The following is a 26,996-nucleotide window of genomic DNA, read 5'->3' as shown; positions in this document are numbered from 1 at the left end:
TGTACATTTAATTTCCTCTGGTTTGCTCGGATATTTTCTCGTCGCCTGATGTCAAGAAGGTGTTCAATTGCCTCTTTTTACTAGATCTCTATCAGTCGCATATTGCATTGAGAAGTTCTCATTAGCCTGATTGTTCTCGAGATTTAAAGAACCCGACTTAAAAAGCCGGGAAATCTGAACCCGAGGATGGTAGTCATCAACAGATCTTGGTTTGCCTCGATCATTGTTGAGAGGCATTCTCCAAACAGGAAGAAAGTGTGGAGGGTTGGCGTGGTCCGGAACTGGCTGAGGAACTCTCGAAAGTTTAGGCCCAATCCAGTGGTGACTTGAACAGTAATCACAAAGAGTACCATCCAGGTGTTCTCTGCGTCCCTCTCTAATAAAATCTGTAAACAGTTCTCCACGTAGCCTCCTACGCAGACGTTCTTAGGGGTTCGTCACGCGTTCCTGCCCCCCTCAGAACGTCTGCGTGGGAGGCTATTCTCCACGCTAATACAATGAATTTTCTGGAAATTTGCGATTTTCTCTATGTAGCATGACCCTGGAACCTTCTTTCCGGCACTGTCAGAGGTGCACTTCTGATAACTTGACAAATGTTCTTCATTGAAGAAAAACATGTTCTCCATTTTTTGTGACTTGTAAGCAGTGATGCACTCTGATAATACAGGAGCATTGTCTACCATTTTTTGCACCTCCTCAGCTACCAAACAAATTAATGAATACATTTTCCAGCAGACTAGACTGTATTTATTAACGTAGTTATTAAAAATGTTCACATTTACTGTACGTATACATCTAGAATGTCACACTTCTCTTATATGGTTTTCTTTATTTCGCAGAACAGTTCAACCACTTAATAACATACATCTGTAGTAGATTTTAATATACGTTTTGTGCTGCATTTGTAGAACTGGCGTAACAACTATACAGTTTAATAATAGTTCAGTTGCTGTTGCATTGCTGTAAATATGTGTATAATTATGCTAGATTTTTAGTAGTGTTTTAAGTAATACCATATACAAAAGGTTAACTTCTCCATAATAAACATTGACCTTTTTAGAATTTCAAGGCCCCCCCTCCATAACTCAGCAATTACTCCAGGACCCCCCATTTTTAGTGGCGAAAATTTCAGGTCCCCCCCCCCCCCTAAAATCACCCAGACCCCCCCCCCCCCCCCCCCTCCGATAAATAATGAACGGTCCCTTAGCTCAACATGGCTTGTCAATATTAGATGTTGGGGGTGCAGGTGACTGGTTTTAGAGTAGTATCTCATCAACTGTATGGTGAACCTAGCTATCATATGAACATTCGTAGTGTTGGTGTTCAATATATGAGAAACAACTCAGAAAGATTTATTGAAAGTAACACGGAGAATTCATGGGCAAGGTATTTAGCTAATATGTCACAACAGGGTACACGGGCTGATGCACTTGTAATACAAGCAGTTGCTGATGCATTGCATTTGACAGTCAATATAACAGAATCTAACCAAGGGCTTGCATCACACACTGTAATTAGACCAGCAACTATACCATGACATGAACCTATGATTTGTTGATAAATATTGGACATATCGATGACGTACTTTTTGTATCAACTATCCGCTGAAGAGAACGGTACCCCATCTCCCTCCCCCCCTCTGCGACTCAACAAACAAGGGGGGATCTTTTCCCACTTTGCTACGATCCTTAAACAAATGACCGCAGCAGATTCTGACATTTTTGCATAATTAATGTATATAACTAAAAGAGTGCAGCATTTAGCTCCAAGCAGGCAATCAAGGTTGAATCAGGTCAGACAACTGAAATAACATTAATGCAAGATATCTCACCGTGTTGAATCAATTGTTAATGTCTTTTTACGCGCAAGTGAAACTAGGAAATGCAAATGCCAGTCTCTTTCCAATCGTCTACATGGCAACAAACGGGGAACTGGGATGAACAACTGTCTTAAAACACGATACCATAGTGAATAAACAATGATACCCCCCAAGGAGGCCTACCACAGGCACATACTGTCACATATGTTCCTTGGAATACACAGAGTCCAACTCCCATCACATATGTCTTCTAGTAATTAGCCTGTGCCAGGCTCTCCGATAGTAGGGACATCGCGAAAACAAAGTCAAGGAAAAATAGGACGCGAGTGATCTGGAAAAGGGGACGGTGGTAGAAAAACAGAGAGGGTCTTTTCTCTCCCCAGCCTCCTTGCGTTTCTCTGCACATTACTATCTTGGAGCCTGGAACAGGCTTTCTGTTAAAAGCCTGCAAACAAAGCCTTGGCTTTGTGAGAAAGATCTTGCATATTATGACGACCCGCGTTTCCACCAATTGCGAGTTTACTATCAGCTATCATTTCTAAAATACGTAATCTACAAATTAGCTGTAGGCACCCTTTGATTTAAATCTACGAATCCTTAACCTGTGTTTGCTTGCTTGTCAAGTCGCAGACAATTTAGTACAATTTAGAAAATGGCAGTGCTGACAGGCTGGTTCTACTCAATTAAGAATTGCTTTTCAGGTTTTGCACTTCCCAAGAGTGAAAAATCTCCCAATAAAGAGAGTATTTCTTGAGGAAAATTACTCATGATGTCTGCTACAGACACTTATATTTTAGTGTTGTCAGTACAGAATTTATCGCGATCAACAGACAGGAAAATATTTCGAGAAAATATTTGGAGGTTGAATTTTTCTCCGCAACTGTGCTTATCTTATCTTAAAAGTTAGCATATGGCCTCTTTTGTTTGTTGTTTGGCTTTCTGTCAAGTTTCAAAGGAAAATGTTATTTCCAAGTGGTCGCAAAATCCAACTTCACTATTTCTACTAGCGTTCTAGTTTTCCATCTTCACAGAGATTTAAATTTTAAATTTCCCGCGAAAATTTTAAGCTCCGCATCCGCAAACAGTAGGACACGCACCGACGTAAGTATACATTGAAATTGAGGTGCTAAGAAAACAGTACTTGTAAAACTCTAAAATTGGGGCCTGTTGAAAAGGGTAAATAACAAAGCTAAATCCCCGATCAACCCTGCGTTTTTACACGTCCACACCGCTGAAAGGCTACGAACCAATGTGCTATTCCAAATAAACGAAGAGGCTCTGTGGCAGTGGCGCGTTGTCAAGAGACCGGATTAAATGTTCCAAGTACAGCAAGACAACCTGCTCCAACTTGAATTCCAGCTATCGTCCAGTTGTAAAACTCGTGTAGGGCTCGTCATCTACGGTAGAATGAACTACCTTACTAAGAAGGTTCAAAACGTAACTTTCAACGCAAGCCGTCATGCAGTACGATCGAACTACTGGTGTACTGAGTATTGCCCTGCATCCAAGTAAGATCAGCCAGTCACCAAAGGAGATCATCGCTAGCCTGAAAGAAACAGAAGAGAAAGTGTTTCATGAAAATCGAAGACTAACGAAAGAACTTGAAGGTAAGAAAAATAAGTCTCCTTTGTAATTGCTATCCATACATTTACTGTAGAACAAAAATCAACGTTTCATGTTCTTAGGGTTTGAAATCAACATGCCAAGTTGTTGGAAATTTGTTGTCAATAAACAAAACACACAAGTACAATCAACTGGCGGTTGTGGAATTAGGAAAGTCACTTAAAAACAACTCACACTATCTTGTTTATTTGACAGACAAGGCATCCAAGTTGTAAGACGCCATGTTCCAATTGAAAGGAGTACAAAAGCAAAGTGGAGACAAGGGGCAAACGATCGACTGAGTCGGACGACAACAACAACAGCGCCATTTCAAGGAAATAAGGTACCTGTCGTGGCTTTGGTGCTTTAGAAAACAAATCCTTACTACTTATACCCCTCTACGACAAGAAACAGGCAGAAAGAGTGCGTTTGGCGATATAGAAGGTTCAATTTACTTTTGCTTTGCTTTATTTTCAGGACAAAAGCGGAACGGGCTCTTTGCTTTGCTGAAACGTATGGGTTGACACCGAGATCATTCCTGACCAGTTTGAAGACACAAAAGGTAGTATGGTCAACTTACAACTGAACAAACGTAAATTACAATTTCCTTTAATCGACATGAAAATACTGAAATTAAAAAAATCTGGTTTACTAAAACAGTGTCGGTCATAAGTTTCTAAATCACAATAGTTTTTAGATTCAGCAGATGCCACATTTTCACTCAGGGCAGGGGACGGCTATTGAAGACACCACAGCGGCCAATCAGGCAGAGGGAACTAGTAGGTACAACAAATAGACTGCTATCACTTCTGTTCCAGATAAAAGCGTCGGATTGATCGGTGTTGTAACAACATTATTTCTTTTGTCTCAGTCAAGAATAAGCTCGTAATAAATATTGCTTATTTAAAGCGGAGCTCCGCACGCGGAGCCCCATTTTTAAGCGCCCAAGAAAACGGAAATTGACATTTTATGGGAATTGACTACTCTCTTTTAATTGGAAACAAGTTTTAGGTACGAGAACGACAAGCTATGAAACTTGAGTGATCGATTGAAGATGAGTGTAGAATAAGACTTTCTAAACCAAGTGTTGGGTAATTGTGGACGTTTGGAAAACGGTATTTACGCGAAAAACCGGTTGAATGTAATAGGGCGGAGGATAGGCAACCAACAGATGTCCTCTTCTCACTGATGAACAATACTTTTAGCGTTTCATTGAAGCGCTGGTACACCATACACAGTCAGATGTAACAAAAACCTTTTTATTTGGCTAAAAAGCACGTTTTGTTAGAAGAAAAGGTCGAGGCCCTTGAAATTACTTCTGTGGGTCTAAAAATATATCACTCCGTGTCTTTGGTACGAGAAAGTCGAGATTCTAATTTCTGTTGAACAATGACACGCATTATTTAGTATTAGTGCATTAACGAATTCAAAGAGCCTCTTACTTCACCTGTTTAACTAGCAACTAAATATCCCTAAACGTGTTTGAAGACTCTAAGCATTTTCCAACTAAAGTAAGGTAAACCTTAAGTAAAATATCTAAACAATGTCATGCAACTCACGCATCAAAGGTAATCGTGGATTAGCAACTTAGTTTCGTGCGTCGACGGAAAATTCTAGATCACTAACATGCAAAACTCCATCGCATTAATGCAAAAACCGTATTTATTTATTCACTTTCCAATACTGACGGCTACTCCTCAATGGTGAGGATTATCGGCCGGGCAGTCGGCAGATGTTTACAGTTTTGAATTTTGCGTTCTAAACAAATCTGCCGTTATTTGAAGCCTTCAAAAATACAGATTCAGGTAAAGCATTCCATTGTCGAATAAGAGAGTGGTATTGAGTAGGATGTGAGCCTTGAGAATCCATACGTTACGAGCTAGCATTACCCTTTTATGCGACAATGCGCAAAAAAGGCGAAGGAAGGAAAATATTCCTTGGTTAAGCGACGGCTGATCGGTTGGTTGAACATATACTTTACTAAGTGAACATCTTCACAACGGCTAAAGAGACAATTTTTTATTCATTCTGAGGAAGTCGATCACGATTTATTTATGAATACTTTCGACGGTGCTTCTAAAATCATTCTCATGGTACATGGACAACAACAAAACCTAACTACGCGTTTTAAATTTTTGGTGTCTGAATTAGGGAAACAATAGCAAATCCTCACTGCCGCGATGGTTGCGCGCGGCCGCTTAATTAAGATGCCTCCTGGACTTTACCAAGTGGGCGATTTATAGTAAATGGTTGTTGACGGGGTTCGATTGTACACCGGACGTTTCCATTGGAATTAAAAGAGAAATGCTGCGGTGACGGGTGGAATTCATTGTCTGGCAATTCCGTTCCTTCGGCTGTCAAGTTGGCAACCTGAGAAATGGCTCAGCCACTTATTTTTTTACTAAATTAAGAGGAGGCAAAAAATATTCCTTGATAGTTTAGGACCGATCAATAAGCCCGTGCAAAACTCTATTCGTTAGATATTAGAAAGTAAAAAAGGAAAAAACACAGAGATATTTCAGGTACTTCTTAATAAAAAAGCGATTATTAATTAAAGGAAGCAGACGGGTATTTTTTTGTTGTTGTTAGATCAGCTATTCGTGCCTAACCAGGAGGTCAGCTCCGTCCTACTAAGTCCCTGGTAAACCAAGAACGATAAAAACAAGAAGAATAGCCATTTATAGGCAAATAACAGCGAAAGGTGAACTTGAAGTCAGTAAACTAAGGCATAATTTAATGTAAAGGATCCATTGTTATCGGAGGAAAATCATTTTCAAGAATAGTTAATGGTAGGATTAGTTTCCCGAGAAACAGTCCAATATAGAACACCTGCTCATACCAAATTTATACCAGGGGAAAACAACGCTTGATCAGCGCTAGACTAGTGATACACTGAAACATAAATAGAATGATGAACCATTGAATTTTTAAATTTTTTTTTATCCCACTGCATCAATATTTGCCAAAAAAAAAAAAAAACACTGCACCGTTTCCTAACACCAACGATAAATGAACTCAAAAAAACTAAAGGCAAAATAATACAAGTGTGAGTCTTGACATTGTTCGTAGTTATTGTTTAGCATTTCACCGTTCTTCTGTCTCCTTTTCTTTGTTTTTGTTTGTGGTTGGGTTCAGTTTTTAAGTGGCGAAGGGAATGCCGGCAGTTTAGGGATAACGGAGGGAGAATCTGCTTGATTAATCATCCTATTGGGGATAGGAACTTCCGTCCTAGCTTAAAAATTCACGAGAAATTGATAATTTTGCTGGATCACAAATTATCAAAGACAGTAGTGTTTCCATAAGAGAACCTAGCAGATTGGGTTCCATGGGATCGCACGACCGCAATCACAAACGCTGGCAGCTGGTCGCATGAGATAGGGCATGGTTGTACCGTTTTCGAACGTTTGCGATCGCCATCGTAATTTCTCGTCATCATAAATGGCCGTGAGGAATCACAGAAGCTGTTTTTCGATATGATCGCAAAATTTTTTGGCGCCGGGCTGGTTTTGCGATTCAGTAATGATCGTCCTCGATTTAAATGCACAACACGTTGCGTGAGAATTAACTTAATATTGACTGATGTAAAATAATATTTGTGTAAAATTAATCAAAATAATTTTTAAAAAAATCTGTGATCAAGGGAAGTTTTGCCTTCAAAGACCGGGAAGTTCTTTGCACCAATTTCTTGTAAAAATTCCTAACTCCGTACTGCGCATCCCCTCTCTCCCAACTCCCTCTCACCCCTTAAAAAGAATGAACACAACCAAACGGAAAAGAGACAAAAAAAACATGCAAAAATCAAGAGGAGAGAGAAGGATAGTAAAAAGATATATATATATATCCCTACTGCATACTTTAATTAAAGTGAAAATTCACTTACGTTGTTTTCGAACCCTTATAGTTTCTAACTCTTAACGAATGGATTTTGCACGGTCTTTTGCTAGCTAGGTCGCCTTTTTAACGTGGTACTTTAACGAAAATTTTTATTCTTATTTTTCCCCTTTTCATGCTTCCATCCATTCAGTGAGTTCATAACTACAAATTAGCTATAAATTAGCTTTATACAAGCTTACTGAACCTGGAAATAAGTGGCCGAAAACTGTCAAAAACCCGTCTTTCGTTACTCAGTTTGCAAAGTGAAGCCCGTGATGATTCTTCATAGTGGTTGATTGACGTCATATGTCTAACGAAGATCGCGTTTTCCCTGGAAGAAGTCACTAAATTATGGTCCTAAAGTAAGTGAATGGGCAAGAATATTAGTCAAATTTGCCATCCACTTTGGCGCGAAGCGATCTTAAGGACAATTTTACCGAATATCTGGGATTATAATTTTTTTGCCTGCGGATTTGGAGTCGTATGGCTGCAAAAAAGACGCTTCGAAGACATGCTAACGGCTCATTCAAGCCTGGCATTTACATGTAAAGACGAAGAAGAAACGCATTTACTCACCAACTGTACTGGACGAAGATGCATTGTAGAAGAGTCGGTTAGGATATTTTTCTGTTTTATTTCTTTCAACTCCGGACAACTTAAAATTATAAGCTTATGTGTACACTTTAGAAAAAAACAATTCAACCTAAATAACGTAGAACAAATGACAGGTTCAAGTTGTATTTGTCAGTAAAACAGGTCCAGCAAATGTTTGAAAAGTATGCTACGTCGTTGTTTGACGAAAATGTATCTTTATCTGTTAGAAGCAATGAAAAACATTCGCCATTTTGTCAGCTAACGTTCAAGGAAACACTTCCAACCAATAAATTCTGTCGGCCACCTTCATTAGTTTTCGGGTGTTGAGAGCCCCTGATGAAACGCCAGCAATCTTTGATATATTGCCACATTGTCTTACAGATGAGCACAGTGTTACTGACCTTCGATCGCCTGTACACAACACTCAAAGTGCTTGTTCTATTTCTATTCGCATGGATGACTTTTTTTTTTTTTTACATTATTTAGCCTCTGTTTTATTGAGTTTCTGAACTTGGATAAAGAAACAAAAAGGCCCACTTTTGTTGCTTAAAACTGCATTAAAGCTATGACAATTCAAATTGGAATTGGAGGGTTTACTCTAAAATTGTCTATTTTGACGTTCGAAAAAGGGTTTCTGGATATTAGCTATTTTAGATTTCCATAGCTTCCAAAACATCCGAAAAACGTTCAAAGCTGTTCAATTTGACTTCAGAAAAACCAAACAAACAAATCTGAATGTCTAAAAAATGTAAATATTACCGGCAAAATCTTTAAAAAATATGCAAATTAAAAAAATAAATAAATGGGAAATTTGTCAGTCAAAATAGCAGTGCCACGGAAACATCAAGGTCCTTAAACAATGGATTGTCATTGAAAATCTCGGTTTCCCAGTAGCTCTCACGAAATCTTCTTTCACGGTGTCCTTTAGGATTGTAGTTACTGACAACATAGAAGTTTAGCGATTTTTACGCGAGAAATCGAAAGAATAACTTCTAAGAAGTATTCGACAGTTTAAGTGGTGGAAATTTGAGAGTTCATTGTAAAGAAATCACGCTTTGATAAACAGATTGTCGTGTCTGAATACGAAGAGGAAAGGTCATAAGGTCAAAATCATCACTGGCGCTGCAGACTGTCGAACTGATGCCTAAACGCTACTGGAAATTCACTTCACGCAAAATAAATAAATAAAGGTTTGATTATATCATCAATTTTTACTCAAAGTTTAGGAAAGCTTTTTGTCTATTTGTCTTTCTGTTTTCATGATGAAACGAGGACACTTCAGCTGACACTTCGTAATCTTACACTTAAAGATATTATATAACCAGAATATAAATAGCACTGGGGATAAGGTTTGTAATCGATGCTCGAACGCTCTTCAATGTTCTGCTTTTATATTTATAAATAAAATACAGGGGAAAACATTTGTTAAGAAGAATTACTCGGGGCTCTCACGGAAGCTTTAATCCTTACGTTTTTACCTTTAATTTGGAGACAGGGACCGTTTGTAATACTATACTGATTGTTTACATTTGCATTTCCATTTATTTGCACATTTAAACGGATTCTGCACCTCCCGCGTTGACGCCTATAGGCGTCTTGTTTGAATTGTGAAATACCAGGAGCCCGTAAACTCCCATTGAATTTATCAGGTATCAAACGCCATGGCAATAGCGAAATAGCAGCACAGTGTTTGTCAAAAGACATCAATCAACAAATCGGTATCAGGAGTTTTCAATATTTTGATTGATTATTGAGATATCCGAGTTCAAAGTTAGAATAATAAAAAAATTCCAGACGTTCTAGTCCAGTGATCGCCATGCCCTGGCACCTTTTATTTTATAAATGTTATGAATTTAATGGCCTTGAAATTGGTTGATTTGTTACACATCCGGCCATTTGTCTCACGATGGAAAGCCTGAATTGGTAAATTTCAAACCCTATTATTGCTACGAGAAACTGATTCCTCTGCAGTGCGCTGCTGTACCGATCTCCTGTTGTGTGTCTTGATCGTGTGGTAGCACCGATCAAAAGTTAACCCCGTTTTAAGCGGGTACAGGTCGATCTCATGGTTGCTCTCGGACAGTCATTGGTGTACGGGTCTTTTTATCCCTGTCGTGCTCCTTAATCCTTTCCCGCGTGGATCCTTGTCTCACGGATGTAGGCTCTTTACATCAAACCATCTTGCTTTCTCAGATCGAGAGTGTGTCAAAGTATCATGGAGGACAAAATATGATAATGGCTCTCACAAGAGATCATTTTAATAACGCACTCAAACTTAGCAAGGCTGAAGTTTTGAACTGTGGCGTATCCTAAGCCTCTCGTTTCTCGTTTCTACACTTCAGTAAAAGTTTCAGACAAGTCACTTATCTTATAAATTTGATTTCCTTTCTAGGCTGTACTATAAATGGTGTGTTTTTCAAACGTCACCAAAGATGCATGGATGGCTTTTTAAAGTGTTTATTTTAAATAGTTTCTCATTGTGGATACCAGAAGGTAAAGAGTTCATTTCTCTACAGCTAAAAAATTTAATTAAATAAATAAACAAAGTAAACAAGATAAATGTAAAAATTTATTTATTCGGATTACAACATGATAACCAACGTCAAAAAAATACTCTTCTTTGTTTTCAACTCTTAACATTAGAGAATTTCTAATTCAATTGGGAATTTGCGAAAATGTTGAATGTTACGTAACTTTTTAGCCCCAGTCCCTCTCCAAAATAGAAACGTCGTAGTTTATAGAAAGTGAATAAATTCCAAAAAATTAACCAAAAAACAACAACAAAAACAATTAGTTCTCTAGACCGTTGGACAAAAGTCATTCATAGAAGGTAACTTGAATGGGAATTTATTTTCCTAAACGGCTGCAAATTTTTAGAAATGGGCGTGGAATGTCATGTGACACAATTACAGCTTTATTGAAACTAAAAATAAAATACTTCTTGCAGATTCTTGGCTCTCCCAAGCTTCCAAACATAGACCCCCAATTGGTCCCAAAATAGATCACCGCCTCCAAGTCTGTCGAGACCCTCTCCTTAATTCACATGAGCAGTATCCTATAATCTTTGTTGAGAATTTGACCACCATTTGAAATCGCACTGAATTTGTCACAATTACAAAACTAATTTAACGATGTACATATAAAATATGTATGATAATATAAAATCGTAACTGGATCTTAATAAAAGTGGTATAACATGCTTATCTGTAGATATTTTTTTCTTTAGTTCTTGCAGACTCCACTTCATGTGCCTTTAACGTCACAGGCTCGAGTGGGTTCATGAGCTCTCGTTCTGTTGCAAACTACAGAAAATGTTCCTGGCTTATTACAACAGCACATGACCACAAGATAAAACTGAAATTTACCACTTTTCAGCTGTTTTGGTCATTTTGGTCATGGGGTAGACTGCCAGATCTCATTCACGTTTACGACAGCAAGACTGCGGAAATTACCGCCTTGGTTGGGGTTTACACTGGAATAAGAAGACCCTTTGTAGTGCAGTCTAGTGGTCGCTTTATGCTGATAACATTAACTGTCAAAAATGGCGGAAATATCCACAATTTGGAAGCGGTTTACACTTCCACCACTGGAATAGGTAGGCTACGATCACTTATTCTAACAGATATATCTTGAGCTTACCTGAATTAAGGTATGGCTACTCTTACTGCGTTTCTGTTTACCAACCGTCCATATGAATGACACACACGCCCTTTAATACTCGGTTAACGGGGCAATAATTCATTTTAAGAAAATGCAATTTTTTCTTGGCTTTCATATCGTAGATAAAATGTAAAATTAACCCTATCTAGTCGGGGGGGGGGGGGGGGGGGTAGGGGGTCGCTGTGGAAACAAGATTTGGCAGCCCACTTTTTATTTAGGTTTTAAACCTTTTTATGAGTAATTTTAAGTTCATTCTTATACTTTCACATTTTAACATCATTTTGGTTCTTATTTATTGGTTTTGATAAATTTGGACAATTTTTTACCCTTCCAAAGGTGAAACAAGTCTGTGACAAAAAGAAAGAGTTCGGGCCGATTTTACTCCCATCTTCTAACTGAGGAGAAAGTGCTGCCTTTGTAATGACATCTGCAAATGGTTAGACTTTCTAGTCTTCTCGGATAAGGACGATAAACCGTAGGCTCCGTCTCACAACACTTCAATGTTCATAACCCTGTGGGACGTTAAAGAACCCAGACACTAATCGTAAAGAGTAGGGCATGGAGTTCCCGGTGTGCTGGTCTGGTCTTTGTACTGTTTCATGAATTCATGGGTTGGGAGGGTAGGATGAGGTCGCTAATAGACATATGCTGATGTAAACCGCATTTGAATATATATACATAGAAAATGCGGTATATAAATGTATTACCATTACCATTACCATTCCCTCTCGAAGATCGCAGAGGACTTTATCTTCTCAGGCTACATTAAACCAGCGTTTGAGAATCTGGCTGATCCAAACCAATGTGGCACTATATCAGGATTCTCTACGGTTCTGGCTCTTATAAGTATGGTACATAGATGGCTTGAAGCGACTTATGGCAATGGAGCTTCCGTGCGGGTCTTTCTATTTGACTATCGCAAAATCTTTGAGCGTATAAATCATAGTAGAAAAAGCTAAAACAAGTCAAAATTCCTAACAGCATTGTCAACAGGATCAGAATTTTTTCGCAGAAGGTTAAACTCAACAAGGACTGTTTATCCGAGTGGGACAAAGTCCCCTCTGGCGTGCCCCAAGGGACCAGAGTAGGCCCCTGTCTGGTTCTACTTATGACCAACGACTTGTCGATTCCCAACATATTCAGCTTATGGAAATATGTCAAAGATACCAATGTATCTGAAGTAGTCTTGAAAGGTCAACAAAGTAAAGGACAACAGGCGGTTGATAACATTAGTAGATGATCAAGGAAGAACTTGTTTCAAGTCAACAGAGACAAGACCAAATTTGTCATCAATTTCAGGTGTACCCCCACTCTTTACAGGAACTTTCATAGATGGTAAAGAAACCACTCTTACAAAAAAGGCAAAATTGCTCGGATTGACAATCAACTCTTTTCTGACCTGGAATGACCACACTAAAGAGCCTTTAAGGAAAACGTCTCGAAAGCTATATTTTCTAGTACAACTAAAGTGTCCGCATGTACCCTCGATTCCTGAGATCTTGTAGTCGGAGTGAGCATATTACCACACATGCATTAGTTCATCTCTGGACTATGCGTGTCCAGTTTTCCATTATTCCTTTAACCTAACTGTTTACAGGCTGATCGAAAAGGTTCAGATGAGAGCGCTAGCTTGTATTTATCCTGGTAAATTATGTAAAGTTAGCTTAGGCACCATTCGAAATTACCATGACGCCATTTCGAGGCAATTGTTTCAATCAATAAAAGCAATCCTGGTAATAAACTGCATAATTTGCTTAATGCCTAGTACAAACACAAAGGATGGAGGTTAGCCTGAGTTAGAAATGCATCTAAAGGCGCGTTTAAATGGTTTCGACATTTGCTTCAACATGTGTTAAACACTTTGTTGAACCAGGGCTCCTGGTTGAACCAAACATCGGGGGAGTTAGAGCAGGTCTTTCAACTTTGTTGAAAGTACAAAAAAAGTTGAAGGCTTGTTGAGAGTGTGTTGAATCAAATTTAAATTGATTTAAACTTTCATTCAATATCGCTTCAACATTTCTTTTGTTCTCGAAAATATTGAATGGCGTTGAAACCGTTCGAACACTCCACTCATCCAACATTTGCCCAACATCAGTTCGACTTTCCTTGAAGGAACGTTGGGCAAATGTTAAAACCGTTTAAACGGGCCTTAATTAAAACTCTTATAACAGAACAAAACGACAACAGTGGCAACGAAGGAGTATAATTGGCATGGCATATCGATATCCTTAGTTAAAATATATCAAGTTTCTACCCTTAAATGTTTAAATAAATGCAAAAAAAATCAATTTAATTAATTTTAAAATCACTCTCTTCATTTCAAATCTTTTCTTCCACTCCAGATAAGCCGAGAATAACGGTTCCAACCGCAGTCGTGCGAACAGTTCCACGTCACATGTTGTGGTGTTCGGCAGAGGGGACTCCTCCTATCCTCATGAAGTTACTTAGAGATTCAGAAGTTTTGACTTACGGAAGATGGATTGCAGCAGCTAAAGTCGATAAGGAAGGAAACTACACTTGCGAGGCTACCAATACAGCTGGTTTTGACTCAAAAAACATCCAAGTAACTTTGTTGCAAGGTATGACTTGGGTTAAGTTAATATCTAACTTTTCAAAAACTCATTAATAACACATAATCCCATTGACCTATCAAATGGTCGACAAAACATCACGTGTAGTGGTTTTAAAACCCGATAAAACCTCCTCCTTCTTAGTATGCGGTGCTTAATGTTTTTCTCGTATGCTAATTTTCACCGTTCACAAAAGCATCATTGTTATGAACTCTCTTGACACACGCTTTTCCAGGAATGTTTTTGAAGCCGTTCAAAAAACTTGCAGCACGAGTTTTATCGGGTCTAAAACTACTCGGCTGCGCCTCGTGGTTTTCAATCCCGATAAAACACTGCTGCTCGTGTTTTAAACAGTACATAATTCTCAGATATGTAATGTTTTTTTTTTTACCTTCACCGTTTGGTTGAAAGATGGAGCAACAGAATGCTTGTTTAAAACGTCTATCGTCTTTGGAGTTTTTCGACATCAGTGAACAGGATTGAATTAACACTATCTACACCGGGCCTTTTTGTCTTCTCGGGCCGTGGAGGTGGATTGCGCCCCAACCCTTCTCCATAACTTCACAAGCATAAAAGCTATGACAATGAGCCTTAGATGAGGGATAGTATGTCCAAATATGTTTCCTTTGTGGTCGACAACGAGAACTGATGACGTCATATGACGTTGTAATGATATCATGATTGTCAAAAGGCGGCCATCTTGGATCCGCCATCTCGGATTCTGGATTTCCCCAAAACTTCAGGAAAGCGCCGAAATTGACCGAAAAGTAATCCGAACCAATAAAGAAACACTAATATGGGCTAAAAACGTAAAAGTTACGAAATGAAAAGTAATTTTTCTTCATTTTAAAAAGAGATTTTTCATTTTTGGGAAAAAACCGCCTGCTGAGATGAATACATTCCATTGTTTTGCTAACAGGGGAGATCAGTGCTGAAGCAATAGCTGTTATTGTTACCAGCTATTGTTTCAATTTTGGCCTGTTCTGTTATAATCAAAGCCGCCACCAGCTTCTCAAATTATCAGGCGGAAAGAACAAAGAAATCGAAATATTTAACATGAATAATTTGGTTTCGATCCACAAAATTCACCTGGCCTGCCCGCGAACTCTTAAATTGGATTTTCCTTTGCGAATCGTGTTAGTTTTCGTTTTAGTTTTGTGGTTAATCGTTCCATGCCTTTGTGAAAAAACGTTTTGTCTTAATGCTTGACGGCTTGCGATTAATGTACATGGCGTGACTTGCGTCGCCACGTTTCACACAGTATGATGCATTTTATCTTCGAAGACAACATTTTGCAGCTGATTTAGGTGTCAGAGTCATTTTAATGGACTCTCTCTCTCTCTCTCTCTCTCTCTCTCTCTCTCTCTCTCTCTCTTGTGAAAGGAATGCATATCGCAGGATGTAAGATAGATATGCGGAAGTGTCAAAACTACGTGTAGACTCGCACTACAAGCTCGAACGCGCGCACTGCGCACCCTAAAATGCATTTGCATTCTAAGTTGTGTTGCTAGGGGTGAGGATGGGAAGAGCAGCCCTCGTGCAGACCGAACGTTATCAATCTGCCGTTGACTGCAGTTCACATTCAAGCGAACTGTGCATGCTGTTCTAGTCCAAACGAATTGTACGGACCGTCAAAACTATTTGCCTCTCTGAGCTAGATGGTGAGTGAAATATTCCAACCCCTGCAGTTTACGAAGCGTCATTCCTCCGTACGATCCGTGTGCGAAGTTCACGGCTCAAACGAATTTTACGTTAAGGTCCAGACGATTTACCCCTCTGAGAAGTTAAATCAAGTATCCCAAGTTATTTAATAAGATGTCCCCATACGTTTGGTGTATTAAGTTCACGCTCGCCATGTTTTCATAGTCTGTTACGCTAGGGGTGTACTCCTATCTTTAAAACCTTTATTATGCAGATTGCGGACTGTTTTGTGAAGCCCGAAGTGTGGAGGGGATAGGCCAACCAGAAAACTATTATGGATGCCCTCATACAAATTCTTCAACTGAAATTTTGAAATGCATTCCAACGACGACTACTGTCTTGTAAGTGTATTACAGTTATGTTTTGTTTGTTTGTTTGTTTGTTTGGTAAAAAAGCATTGCTTGGCCAATATGAAAAATAGTTTATGTGTTGATTGAAGCAACCATTTACTTCCTAATGGGTTAAGACATATTACATATCAAAACTGTTTGGGATGCCGGGAGGGCCTACAATACCCATTTCAGCATCCACGACTGACAATTTAGCCAAAAGTGGTTCAGGCAAAATTAATTAACCTCTATCAGACGATTAGCTAGCTGTTCACCTAACCTCGGGTACTTTAAAAGCTTATGAGCACGGCTCATGTAAAGGACGCTCTTAAGTACACAAAAAGCTACTTCTACGTTGAACTTTCAATGACTTTCAGAAACCCTTAAAATAAACTGAATTATTGTAACTGCAAACTAATTCTTTTGATAATATTTCAAGGCAAGAAAATTCGTCTTAGTTAATTATTTTTTTGTGTTGGTGTCACAGGAAACTTAAAAGTAACAATATAGCTGAACTGCCGGAAAAGGTTTTTGTGGGACTGACAAGTCTGATGGAACTGTAAGTTTTGTAACAAGCCGGAGATTATGTGTCTTGATATAGATTTTAAATCAGCGGACAAGTTGTCTAGGTTGATGAGTTTGATTATTTCTGTTGTCTTGTAAATTTTTATATTTGTAAATAACCAAATGAAGCAAATTATACTTGACAAGCGGGAATTACGAGCCGTAATTATTTGTAAGTATTTAGGAATGAACATTTTATTCATTTTTCGGGACCAGGGAACCATAAACTCACACAAAGTAGGTAAAGTCTACTGGAGAGATCTGGGGGTACTCAGGTTTACTAGTGAATAGAAACGAGGCCAAAATTTTGGACCAAAAAAACTCCCTTTGGGCTAAACTGGTACGAAAGAAAGTCCAGTGGCCCAGCACGCCAACGTATTAGGGTCTTTTCTTCGGTTTTAAAGAGAAAGTAACAAAAACATCAAACAAGGAATAAGAGGGTACATCAGCAACAACAATCCTTGTAGATGAAAGCTGACGAAAATCATCGCAAATGTTGGCGATCTTGCAATCACAAACTGGCGATTTTTGACGCAAATTTGTTCATTGGGCAGAACCCGCGGATATTTAAGACACTGTGCCAGTCGTTTGTCCGAGTAACTTGGCCTCACCTGGGTCAGCTTCGGATTCGGCAAGTCCGCACTTTGTGGTAGATAATCCTGGTTCGTGTAAACTATATTTTTCCAGTTGATATTACCTCGAGTGCTTGTGAGCCCGGGCTCGTGTAAGTAGCCCTGAAGTACACACCGCTAACTTTCTTATTTGTATATTAAAGACGCAAACAACATGAATTTCAGGACCCCTCCAGTAAATTTAAGTATTGTAACTACAAACCAATGTTTTTGACAGTACTTCAAAGCGGGGAAATTTATTATAATTGTGCATTTTTCTTCTTAAATTCCACAGGGAGCTTCAAAGCAACAAAATAGCTCAACTGCCAGAAAACGTATTTTCCGGACTAACAAGTCTGATGAAGTTGTAAGTTTTATTCGAACAAGTTATAAGGGTTGTTCATTTGTCCACTTCTTTGTCTTACGCCTTTTCCTTGTATATCTAGGCGTTCTAAGGGTTGAACTTTCCACTTGTTGCATCACCTCACCTTCCGTAACTCCGTGACTGTTAAAGCTATATGATAATGACACATGAAAAAGAAATAGTACGCCCAAAGATGTTCCCTTTGAGGTTCAACAAGAAGTAATGAAAACGTTATCACTTCGTTATAATTCCCCTCGCCCGATCTAGATAGGATCATTGAACAAAAGCGAAATGAGTTGACATCAGCAACAATTAACAATCAGTAGAGCTACACCCTTAAAAAGTTCGTTCTTTCGTCCTCTCGATCAATCATTTAAGACGTTGCAAATAGTGCAAGTCGGCATGCAATACTCCTTGCAGCTGAAAGCAAGCAGAAATCCGTTGTCGTTATCGCCGATATTTAGATCACAAACTGGTGCCTTTAGATGCCTTTCTTCATTGTTTTCCTCTATATGAATAGAACTCGGGTTCGGCTAACCCGCCCCTAATGGTAAACAGTCCTGTGGTAAACAATACTTTTGCTGGTGACCTGACGACGAGTACTTGTGAGCAGGGACTCATGTAAAGGACGTTCTAAGGTAGTATACATTGCGTACCTCTACGTTTGTACAAAGACGTCAACAATGATTTTCACAACCCTCAAAGTAAACTAAATTATTGTAGCCCCATACTAATTCTTTTGACAGTATTTGAAGGCGAGAAATGTCGTTATCATTATATATTTTTTCATTTGTTGGTGTCCCTAGGAGACTCGACAACAACAAAATAGCTGAGCTACCGGAAAAGTTATTTTCCGGACTGACAAGTCTGATGGAGTTGTAAGTTTTGTAATAAGAATGATTGTATGTTTTGATGTAGATTTTATATCGGACATTTTGTCAGGTAAATTCCTATATTTTCCCATGAATCAAATGATGTGAATTCAACGTGATGATGTCAAACGCTTGACTTGCTGGACTTATGAGACTGAATTATCCATTTTCACAACCGGGAAACCACAAACTCACATAAATAAAGTTATTAGTAGCTAAATTCTACCAGGGAGATGAGGAGGTACTCAGGTTTACTAGTGACGGAAGGTGCAAACGAGGCCAAAATTTCATACCTAAGGATGTTCCATTGGGCTCAACTGGTAGTAAAGAAAGTCTAACGGCCCAGCACTCAAGATTATTAGGACCTTTTCTTCAGATAAAAGATAAAGCAACAAAGACATCAGACAAGGAGGGTACATCAGCAACCACAATCCTTGCAGAAGAAAACAGACGAAGATCCTCGGCACTGTTGCCGATCGTGTAATTACAAACTGGCGCTTTTTGACGCGAGTTTGTTCATTGTTTTCGAATATTTTGAACAGAACCCGAGGATGATTAAGACACCATACCATTCCTTTGTTCGAGTAACACAACCTGGCCCGGGTCAAATACGGGTTTGGCTACCTAACCGGCCCTTATGGTGTATAATCCTGATTTGTAAAAACGATATTCAGTTTTCTATTAACCTCACCTAGATTACTTATAAGTCCGGGCTCGTGTAATCAGGACGCGCTAAGGAACATCGCTTACTTATTTGTTGGTTTTTTTTTTTTTTTTTTTTTTAAAGACGAAAACACTTTGACTTGCAGCACCTCTTTCTAAAAGTAAATTTAAGTGTTGTTACTACATACTAATTCTCTTCGCAGTGCTTCAAAGTAGGAAAAGAGTTATAATTATGTTTTTCCTTCTTGGATTCCACAGGGAACTTCAAAGCAACAAAATAGCTCAACTGCCGGAGAAAGTATTTTCTGGACTGACAAGTCTGATGAAGGTGTAAGTATTTTTTCGCACAAGTTACAAGGGTTGTTCATTTGTGGATTTTTGTTACCTTGTAAATCTCTATGTTTGTCAGTGAATCAAATAATAAAATTCAACACGACGATATCAAACTCTAAATTTGTAAAATCAGGAGCGCTGCTTTGAGGATGTTATTATTTATGTTCAGAGGGAGAACATCTTTGTAAAATTTGCAGAAGGCGTTAACGAAAAATCGCTACATTTGTAAATTTTGCAATTTTCGGAAACCATCGCGAAAAATCATCAAAAAGACACAGAAAAATTTCCGTCTGCGTTCAATCCTAGACATAAGTGTAAACACCATGACTTTCAAGACCCCTACATACTAATGCCTTTGACAGTACTTGAAAGCGGGAAAATTATGATTTTTCCTTCTGGGATTCCACAGGGAACTTCAAAGCAACAAAATAGCTGAACTGCCAGAAAAGTTGTTTTCTGGACTGACAAGTCTAACGGAGTTGTAAGTTTTGTCGTAAGGTTATATGTTTTGATCTAGATTTTATATCAGACATTTTGTCGGGTAAATTTATGATTTCTTTATTTGTCAATGAATTTAGTTGCTGGACTGAGCCTGAATTGTTCATTTTCACGACTATAGGGAACCGAAATCTCAATCAAAGTAGGTTTAAAAGTCTATCAGGGAGATGAGGAGGTAATCAGGGTCACTAATGAACGGAAGGTGCGAACGAGGTCAAAATATCGGACCGTAAAAAGTGACATTGGTCTTTAGTTAACTGGAAAGAAAGTTTAACACCCAAGCACGAAATGCTTATTTAGGGCTTTTTAGTGGGATAAAAAATAAACTAACAAAAACATGAAACAAGGGTTAAGAGGGTACATCTGAAATAACAATCCTTGCAGTTGAAAGCACACAAAAATCATCGGCACTGTTGGCGATCTTACGATCAAAAACTGGTCCTGTAGAAAGGTACCCAAAAAAGAAAATCGAACACCTTTTTCTTTTTCTTTTTTCTATTGATCTCACCTCGAGTACTTGTGAGCCTGGGCTCGTGTAATTGGGACTCCCTAAGATGCACATCGTTTACCTTTTTGTTGGTATTTTAAGACTTTAAGGAACCCGAAATACTAACTTTTTTGACAGGACTTCAAAAGCAGAAAAATTGCTTACAATTACCCATCTTTTTTCTTCTTGGATTCCACAGGGAACTTCAAAGCAACGAAATAGCTGAACTGCCAGAAAAGTTATTTTCTGGACTGACAAGTCTAAAGGAGTTGTAAGTTTTGTAGTAAAATTATGTTTTGATTTAGATTTATATCGGACATTTCGTCAGGTAAATTTCTAATTTCTTTATTTGTCAATGAATCAAGTTGCTGGACTCAGCTTAAATTATTCTTTTTTCACGACTAAGATTCCAAAATCTCACTCAAAGTAGCTTAAAAGTCTATCAGGGAGATGAGGAGGTATTTAGGGTCACTAATGAACAAAAGGTGCAAACGAGGTCAAAATATCATACCTTAGAAAGTCCCATTGGGCTAAACTGGTAGAAAAGAAAGTCCAACACCTTAGCACGCAAGCTTATTAGGACCTTTTCTTGGGATAAAAAATAAAGTAACAAAAAACAAGGGTTAAGAGAGTAAATCAGTAACAGCAATCCTTGCAGCTGAAAGCAGACAAAAAATCATCGGCACTGTTGGCGATCTTGCGATCACAAACTAGTAGTGTAGAAAACGTAGATCGAACACCTGAGACCCCAAACCCCAGAAAATGTAATCGTTAGTAATTCCTCGTGTGAAAACGCAACCTGTCAATGTCTACCTATCGAACACTAGGTGTCACCAACTGACCGATTGAAAAACAACAACAATTACCATACGTATTTTAAAGTATTTTAAAGTATTTCTATTTTTATATTATTCCTATAAAGATCACTCCATGAAAATTATGATGCATACCAACTGGCTCGTTTACAGTCCAGCGTAATGTAAATCCGTCACTCAAAGAATGAACGAAACAAAAGTTTCACATCTCTTATGCTTTTGGTTCTGCCTGTTCCTTTGTTGTTTGCTAATTATGCATCTTCGATAACCACAGTTACTTAGTCACTACGCATTAACATCAACAACAACGGCTTGCGAAACAGACTGGTTTAAAAAAAATCGACATATTTCTTACTGATTTATTAACTGAGACCGAACAAGTTGTTGTGTAGTCCACTTCTCAACGTGGCATCTCACTGAAAATGTGCAAACTATATCATTACTGGGTGGTACCTAGAAAGACGGTCATTAAAGGACTTTAAGTTTATATACATATTCTTTTTCAATCTTTCTTTGACTGAAATCGTCTTTCCTTGTTGTGTTTTGTACAACTACACTACAACTTAGAAAATGAAGTCGACCGTTTCCTACCGTCCGAAAACATGATACTGTTATATACAGTTTTCACGCTATATGTCATGAGGCTTTCTTGCCAGGGCCCGGTCTTTGAAAGCAGTGATAACTTAACCATGGATTGTTGTCAACAATCAGTCCACTTAAACAATTATTCAATGAAGATAAATACAACTTGCTCTCAGTCTCGAATAGACCTTTCTTGGTCTTTCTCTCTAATTAGCCTTTGGAACTGATTCCATCGACATAAATGAACTTTTTCGTTAATATTTCAATCCCAGGTAAGACTTTAAGATGCTACCCAGTCTGTACTTCGCAGCCTTGATTATATAACATGCTTTTGAACGTGTGATAATAGCTTAGCAATTAAGTTTATAATTAATAATAGTAGAATCCATTTATTGCTATCCAACCGTTTTTGCTAGGTAATTCTGCTTTGGGTAAAACAAACCTTTTTTCCATTGATCTCACCTCGAGTACTTGTGAGCCCGGGCTCGTGTAATTAGAAATCCCTAAGATACACATCGCTTACCTCTTTGTTGTTATTTTAAAACGTAAAGACGTAAACACCATGACTTTCAGGAACCCTACGCTAATTCTTTTGAGAGTACTTCAGAGCGGGGAAATTGGTTATAATTATGCATTTTTTTTTTCTTCAGGGAACTTCAAAGCAATAGAATAGCTGAACTGCCGGAAAAATTATTTTCCGGATTGACAAGTCTGACGGAGTTGTAAGTTTTGTAGTAACATTATATGTTTTGATTTATATCGGAGATTTTGTGAAGTAAATTTCTATTTTGTCAATGAATCAATCAAACTCTTGAGTTGCTGGAATTACAAGCCTGAGTTATCCATTTTTCGCGACTCGGGAACCAAAAACTCACACAAAGTAGCCAAGGAACCAGGGAGAGGAGAGGTACTCACGTTGACTACTGAACGGAATGTGCCAACGAGGCCTAAATTTCAGACCTAAGAAAGCCAGATTGAGCTAAAGTGGTAGCAAAGAACGTCCAACAACCCATCAGAAGATTTCAAGAGAGTTACCGGGAGCACGAAATTGAAAGTTGCAAGAATTTAAGTCAGCCTAAGGAGAAATGAAGAGCGCTTTATACAAAGCTTTCAAGGACAACAAAGCTAGTGGGAGAGGACGGGAATCATTTGAATTTTTCGAACAAATCGATTCCTGTTTTGCATTTGGCGATATAGTAAGTCCTAAATTTGTCTCAGAGACAGTCCTCTCCGTCGCAAATGAAGACGACGAAATTCTGCGGCTATCAGAAGATCCTTCGCCTTCAGGCATGGATTTAAACAACAGCCCTGATCAGTCCAAGGCTGAGAGCAACCCATTCAATCTCAAATGTCAAAGGGGAAGCAGAAGGCGGTAAATAAGCCAAGCCTGAGGACAAAGCTGTTGGGGTGAAAAGGAAGACCGAAAAACGAAGAAGAAGCGACCAGCATGAAAAGTTGTTTCTGCAAACACAGAAAGAGTTGATGGCCAAATCCGACAAAAAAGATCGTCTTGCGATGCAAGAACTAATGAAATTCAAAGTTGAAGCAGAGAAACGACTCACACCAAGTCTTTACCTTAGCCGCCGTTGACCAGAGTCAGCTCTGGATTCCGGTAGCCCACCCTTTATGGTAGATAATCCTGGTTCGTGTAAATAATATATAGTTTTTTTCTATTCATCTAACTGCGAGTACTTGTGAGCCCGGGTTCGTGTAATTGGAACGCCCTGAGGTACTCAACACTTAGCTAACCTCGGAACTCCCTTTTCAAATTTGTATGTCTTCTTATGAATTTGAATAAACGTGTATGTATGTGGTATTTTAAAGAGGTAAACATCATGACTTTCAGGAGTCCTACTAACTAATGTCTTTGGCAGTACTTCAGAGAGCGAAAATTGATTAGAATTAATTGTGCCCTTTTTTTTCATTTCTTGGATTTCACAGGCTACTTCATAGCAACAAAATAGCTGAACTGCCAGAAAAGTTATTTTCCGGAATGCCAAGTCTGACGAAGTTGTAAGTTGTGTAACAAGATTATATGTTTGGATGTAGATCTTATATCGCACATTTTGTTAAGTAAATTTTTATTATCGTAAATGAAACAAAATGATATAAATATCAAACTCTTTAACTGGCTGCATAATTTTTGTGTACTATTCAGAATATTCCATTAATCTGTTTAGTTCTGAAGTTTCAAAAAAAAAAAAACAAACGCACTGGTGTTTTTAGAAGCATATGTAAATTGACTTGTCGCACGGACTGTACGATGTTGACAATTCAACTTCTGTAATGAAATGTCCGTGGCTTGATCAGGCCAAGGCTCCTTTCATGACGCATATTGGTGTTTGTTATAATTACTCAGGTTATCACATAGACCAATAACATCTGGACTTCGTTGACCAATCAGGTTAACAACCAGAGACGTATATACCACCTACTGACGTTCCACAATTCACTTGACTCTGAAGATGACTTCCGCTCAGGTTGTCGAAACGTCAGTCAAAGTCACCACAAACAGTCCTTCTCAGGACTACACTCACCCGGATGATCATAATTTACGTACTTATGACATAGAGAATCTGTTGATCTCACTGGTCGAGGATTGCGTCTTATCCTGCTATAATCACCTCCCGCAAGGTGATTATGGCGGGAGCACTAATCTTCGAAATGACCGCTTAGCACTTTTTTTTATGTTTCTGAGAAAGAATTAAATACGATGAAAGAAAATGCAATCCGAAAGGCACTAAAGATGCAGCTTATTGTAAGTCCGAGGTGACACTTTTCGAAGGCAAGATACGAAAGTTTTGCTAATTGTAAGTAAAAAACCCCTTGCAAATTGGAGTGTATATGTTGTCGATGCCGATACCAATATCGGCTTAAGCTTAAAATGAAAACAAATTATATTCGCGCAAAATTGACTTTATTTAACCGAATGGTTTCATCAACAAAACGAATTTAAGACAGAGTTTGAAAGCGTGGAGGTAAACAGGATGAATAAATGTCTTTCTACGTTTTGCGTTTCAGTGAAGAGAAAAGACGGCCAGTTTTTATAAGTCTTACAACTAGTTTGTTGTCGGTTCCAACGGCTCTCGACCACCGTCTAAGCTCCCTGCCTTAGAACGAAAAAAATTCATCTGGGACAACCGTGGACTAATTTAGTGAAGCCAATAAAGGACTTAATTCGTACCCTAAGCAGCTTAACGGTGAAGCCATCAACAAATTCTGCGACAAAGTGCTATTGTAGCACGCGTCATCCTTGAGTTTTACACCAAACAGCGTTGTTCCTCTCCATCTATTTTGGTAAACGGTCGGAGAAACCCAAAATTCATTCACTGAAGTAGTCAATTTTTTCATGTAAATTCCTCTTACCTTCGCATTGGAATTAGGCGTTACAACAAGATAGATGAAGGTTTTATTTGCGTTAAAAGAAGGTTTCTTTGTTTTTGTCTGTAATCAAGAGACTTGACTGTAATTTATTATAAATGTTGAAATTTAGTCGTTTACTAAGTCTTTTCTTTTGTTGTGGCGTTGTTTTTTTAGTTCTTGCTGTTGTTGTTTTCAGAATTTTAGCCAACAACAAAATAACGTTTCTGTCAAATGAGTTATTCATTGGACTTACAAGCCTGAATACTTTGTAAGTATAGAATGTATATAAAGGGTTGTCAATGGCAGAAGTTGGCGTGTGTAAGCCGATCAGGGATTGAACCTCCCGGTGAAGTTTCTGAGAATTTATTCCTTCCTCCCACTTGAAAGCCTTCCAATTTTGTGCAGAGAAAAGTTGCTTACAATTTTAATTTGCAAAGATAATGCAGACATGGATAGTGGTCCAGAACATTCATACAGTCATATCGACTGTCAGTCGCAGAAATTTATTGAAGTGTTCCGTAATTGAGTGATTTACGAGAAAAGGAATACGTGCTCTAAGCAAACTGAGCCATAGCTGCAATGTAATAAATGCCCTATTTAACTTCAGATTTCTTCGCAACAATTTCATTTCCTCCATTTCAAATGGTGCCTTTGCTGAACTTGGAAGTCTTGAGAATTTGTAAGTAGAAATTCCCTTGTCAGTATGTAGTTGTAAGCTCATAAGACGTCGATTTCATGCAAACATTCTGAGCATTAATTGATATCTCAGTGAAACCGTGGAAGCTCAAGGCGCCTCATAACAGGCTGCTAAATTAATTCGTTACCGCAGTTTCTTTCTACAGCTTGCTGTATTTTGTGCCGCAAGAGTTTATACATCCATACCCAGCTTTCTGCGTCATGCAACATTTAACAGCTTGTAGTGACCTTCAATGACTTTCATTCAAAACCCTCCAAGCTTCCATAGCAACTTGTTATGGCATGTCATTGTTCATGCGACTTCATAGCAAAAGCATTTTAACAGACATTCTGGTCATATTATATTTTATGACAGTTTAAATACCTTAAAACATCTTTAAAAGTTTCCCGTTGAAACAACTGAAACAGCTATCGCTTTTATCTAAATGCCCTTTAACTTCGTAAGGGAAACGTTATAATAAGATAAGCTGATGTTACTTTTTATGTAAAAAACAGAGGTTTATTTGTTTTTTTTTTCTCCGTCATTTATTATAATAATTGAAATTTGTTGTTTATTGAGTCCTTTCTTTTGTTCTGGCATTGTTATTTTAGTTTTTGTTGTCGGATTTTTTTTCAGACATCTGGACAACAACAAAATAACTTTTCTATCAAATGAGTTATTCGCTGGAGTTACAAGCCTGAAATATTTGTAAGTGTTTTAGGAATGAGCAATTTGTATTCATTTTGTAACGATCAGGATACTACAATCTAACACAACCTCTAAAGGAAGGGGGGGGGGGGGGGGGGCGGAAAGGAGGAGGTACTCAGGTTTACTAGCGTCCGTAAGGGGCCAAAGAGGCCAAATTGTCACACCCTAAAAAGTCATGGGCAATGCGCATGGGCAACGAACGAGTTATGGCAATGTGGGGAAAATGTCACTCGCTCGTTCCATTGGTCACTCGATGGGCTGTAAACTTCCAGTAAATGTGGCGTACTCTCACGTCTCGCTCACGTTTCGCCC

The 26,996-nt window shown here is 38.5% G+C and overlaps 1 protein-coding gene across 1 annotated transcript in view; it reads left to right on the top strand.

The window, feature by feature from the left end:
* The first annotated feature begins 3,913 nt into the window (after window positions 1-3,913).
* Window positions 3,914-26,996, top strand: part of LOC146480563 (uncharacterized) — a 58,315-nt gene continuing 35,232 nt past the window's right edge. Inside the window, exons 1-11 of the mRNA XM_085109739.1 lie at window positions 3,914-4,204; window positions 10,281-10,381; window positions 11,115-11,483; window positions 13,891-14,127; window positions 16,034-16,160; window positions 16,636-16,707; window positions 17,619-17,690; window positions 18,494-18,565; window positions 25,497-25,568; window positions 25,908-25,979; window positions 26,613-26,684. Coding sequence (XP_084965865.1) covers window positions 4,128-4,204; window positions 10,281-10,381; window positions 11,115-11,483; window positions 13,891-14,127; window positions 16,034-16,160; window positions 16,636-16,707; window positions 17,619-17,690; window positions 18,494-18,565; window positions 25,497-25,568; window positions 25,908-25,979; window positions 26,613-26,684 — 1,343 coding nt within the window. The 5' untranslated portion in view covers window positions 3,914-4,127. The remainder of the gene's footprint in view (window positions 4,205-10,280; window positions 10,382-11,114; window positions 11,484-13,890; window positions 14,128-16,033; window positions 16,161-16,635; window positions 16,708-17,618; window positions 17,691-18,493; window positions 18,566-25,496; window positions 25,569-25,907; window positions 25,980-26,612; window positions 26,685-26,996) is intronic.

Source organism: Pavona decussata, unplaced genomic scaffold, assembly GCF_977016875.1.
Source record: "Pavona decussata unplaced genomic scaffold, jaPavDecu1.1 SCAFFOLD_53, whole genome shotgun sequence".
NCBI classification, from domain to species: domain Eukaryota; kingdom Metazoa; phylum Cnidaria; class Anthozoa; order Scleractinia; family Agariciidae; genus Pavona; species Pavona decussata.
The sequence above is the reverse complement of the archived record's forward strand: the minus strand, read 5'-3'. Positions and strand labels throughout refer to the sequence as shown.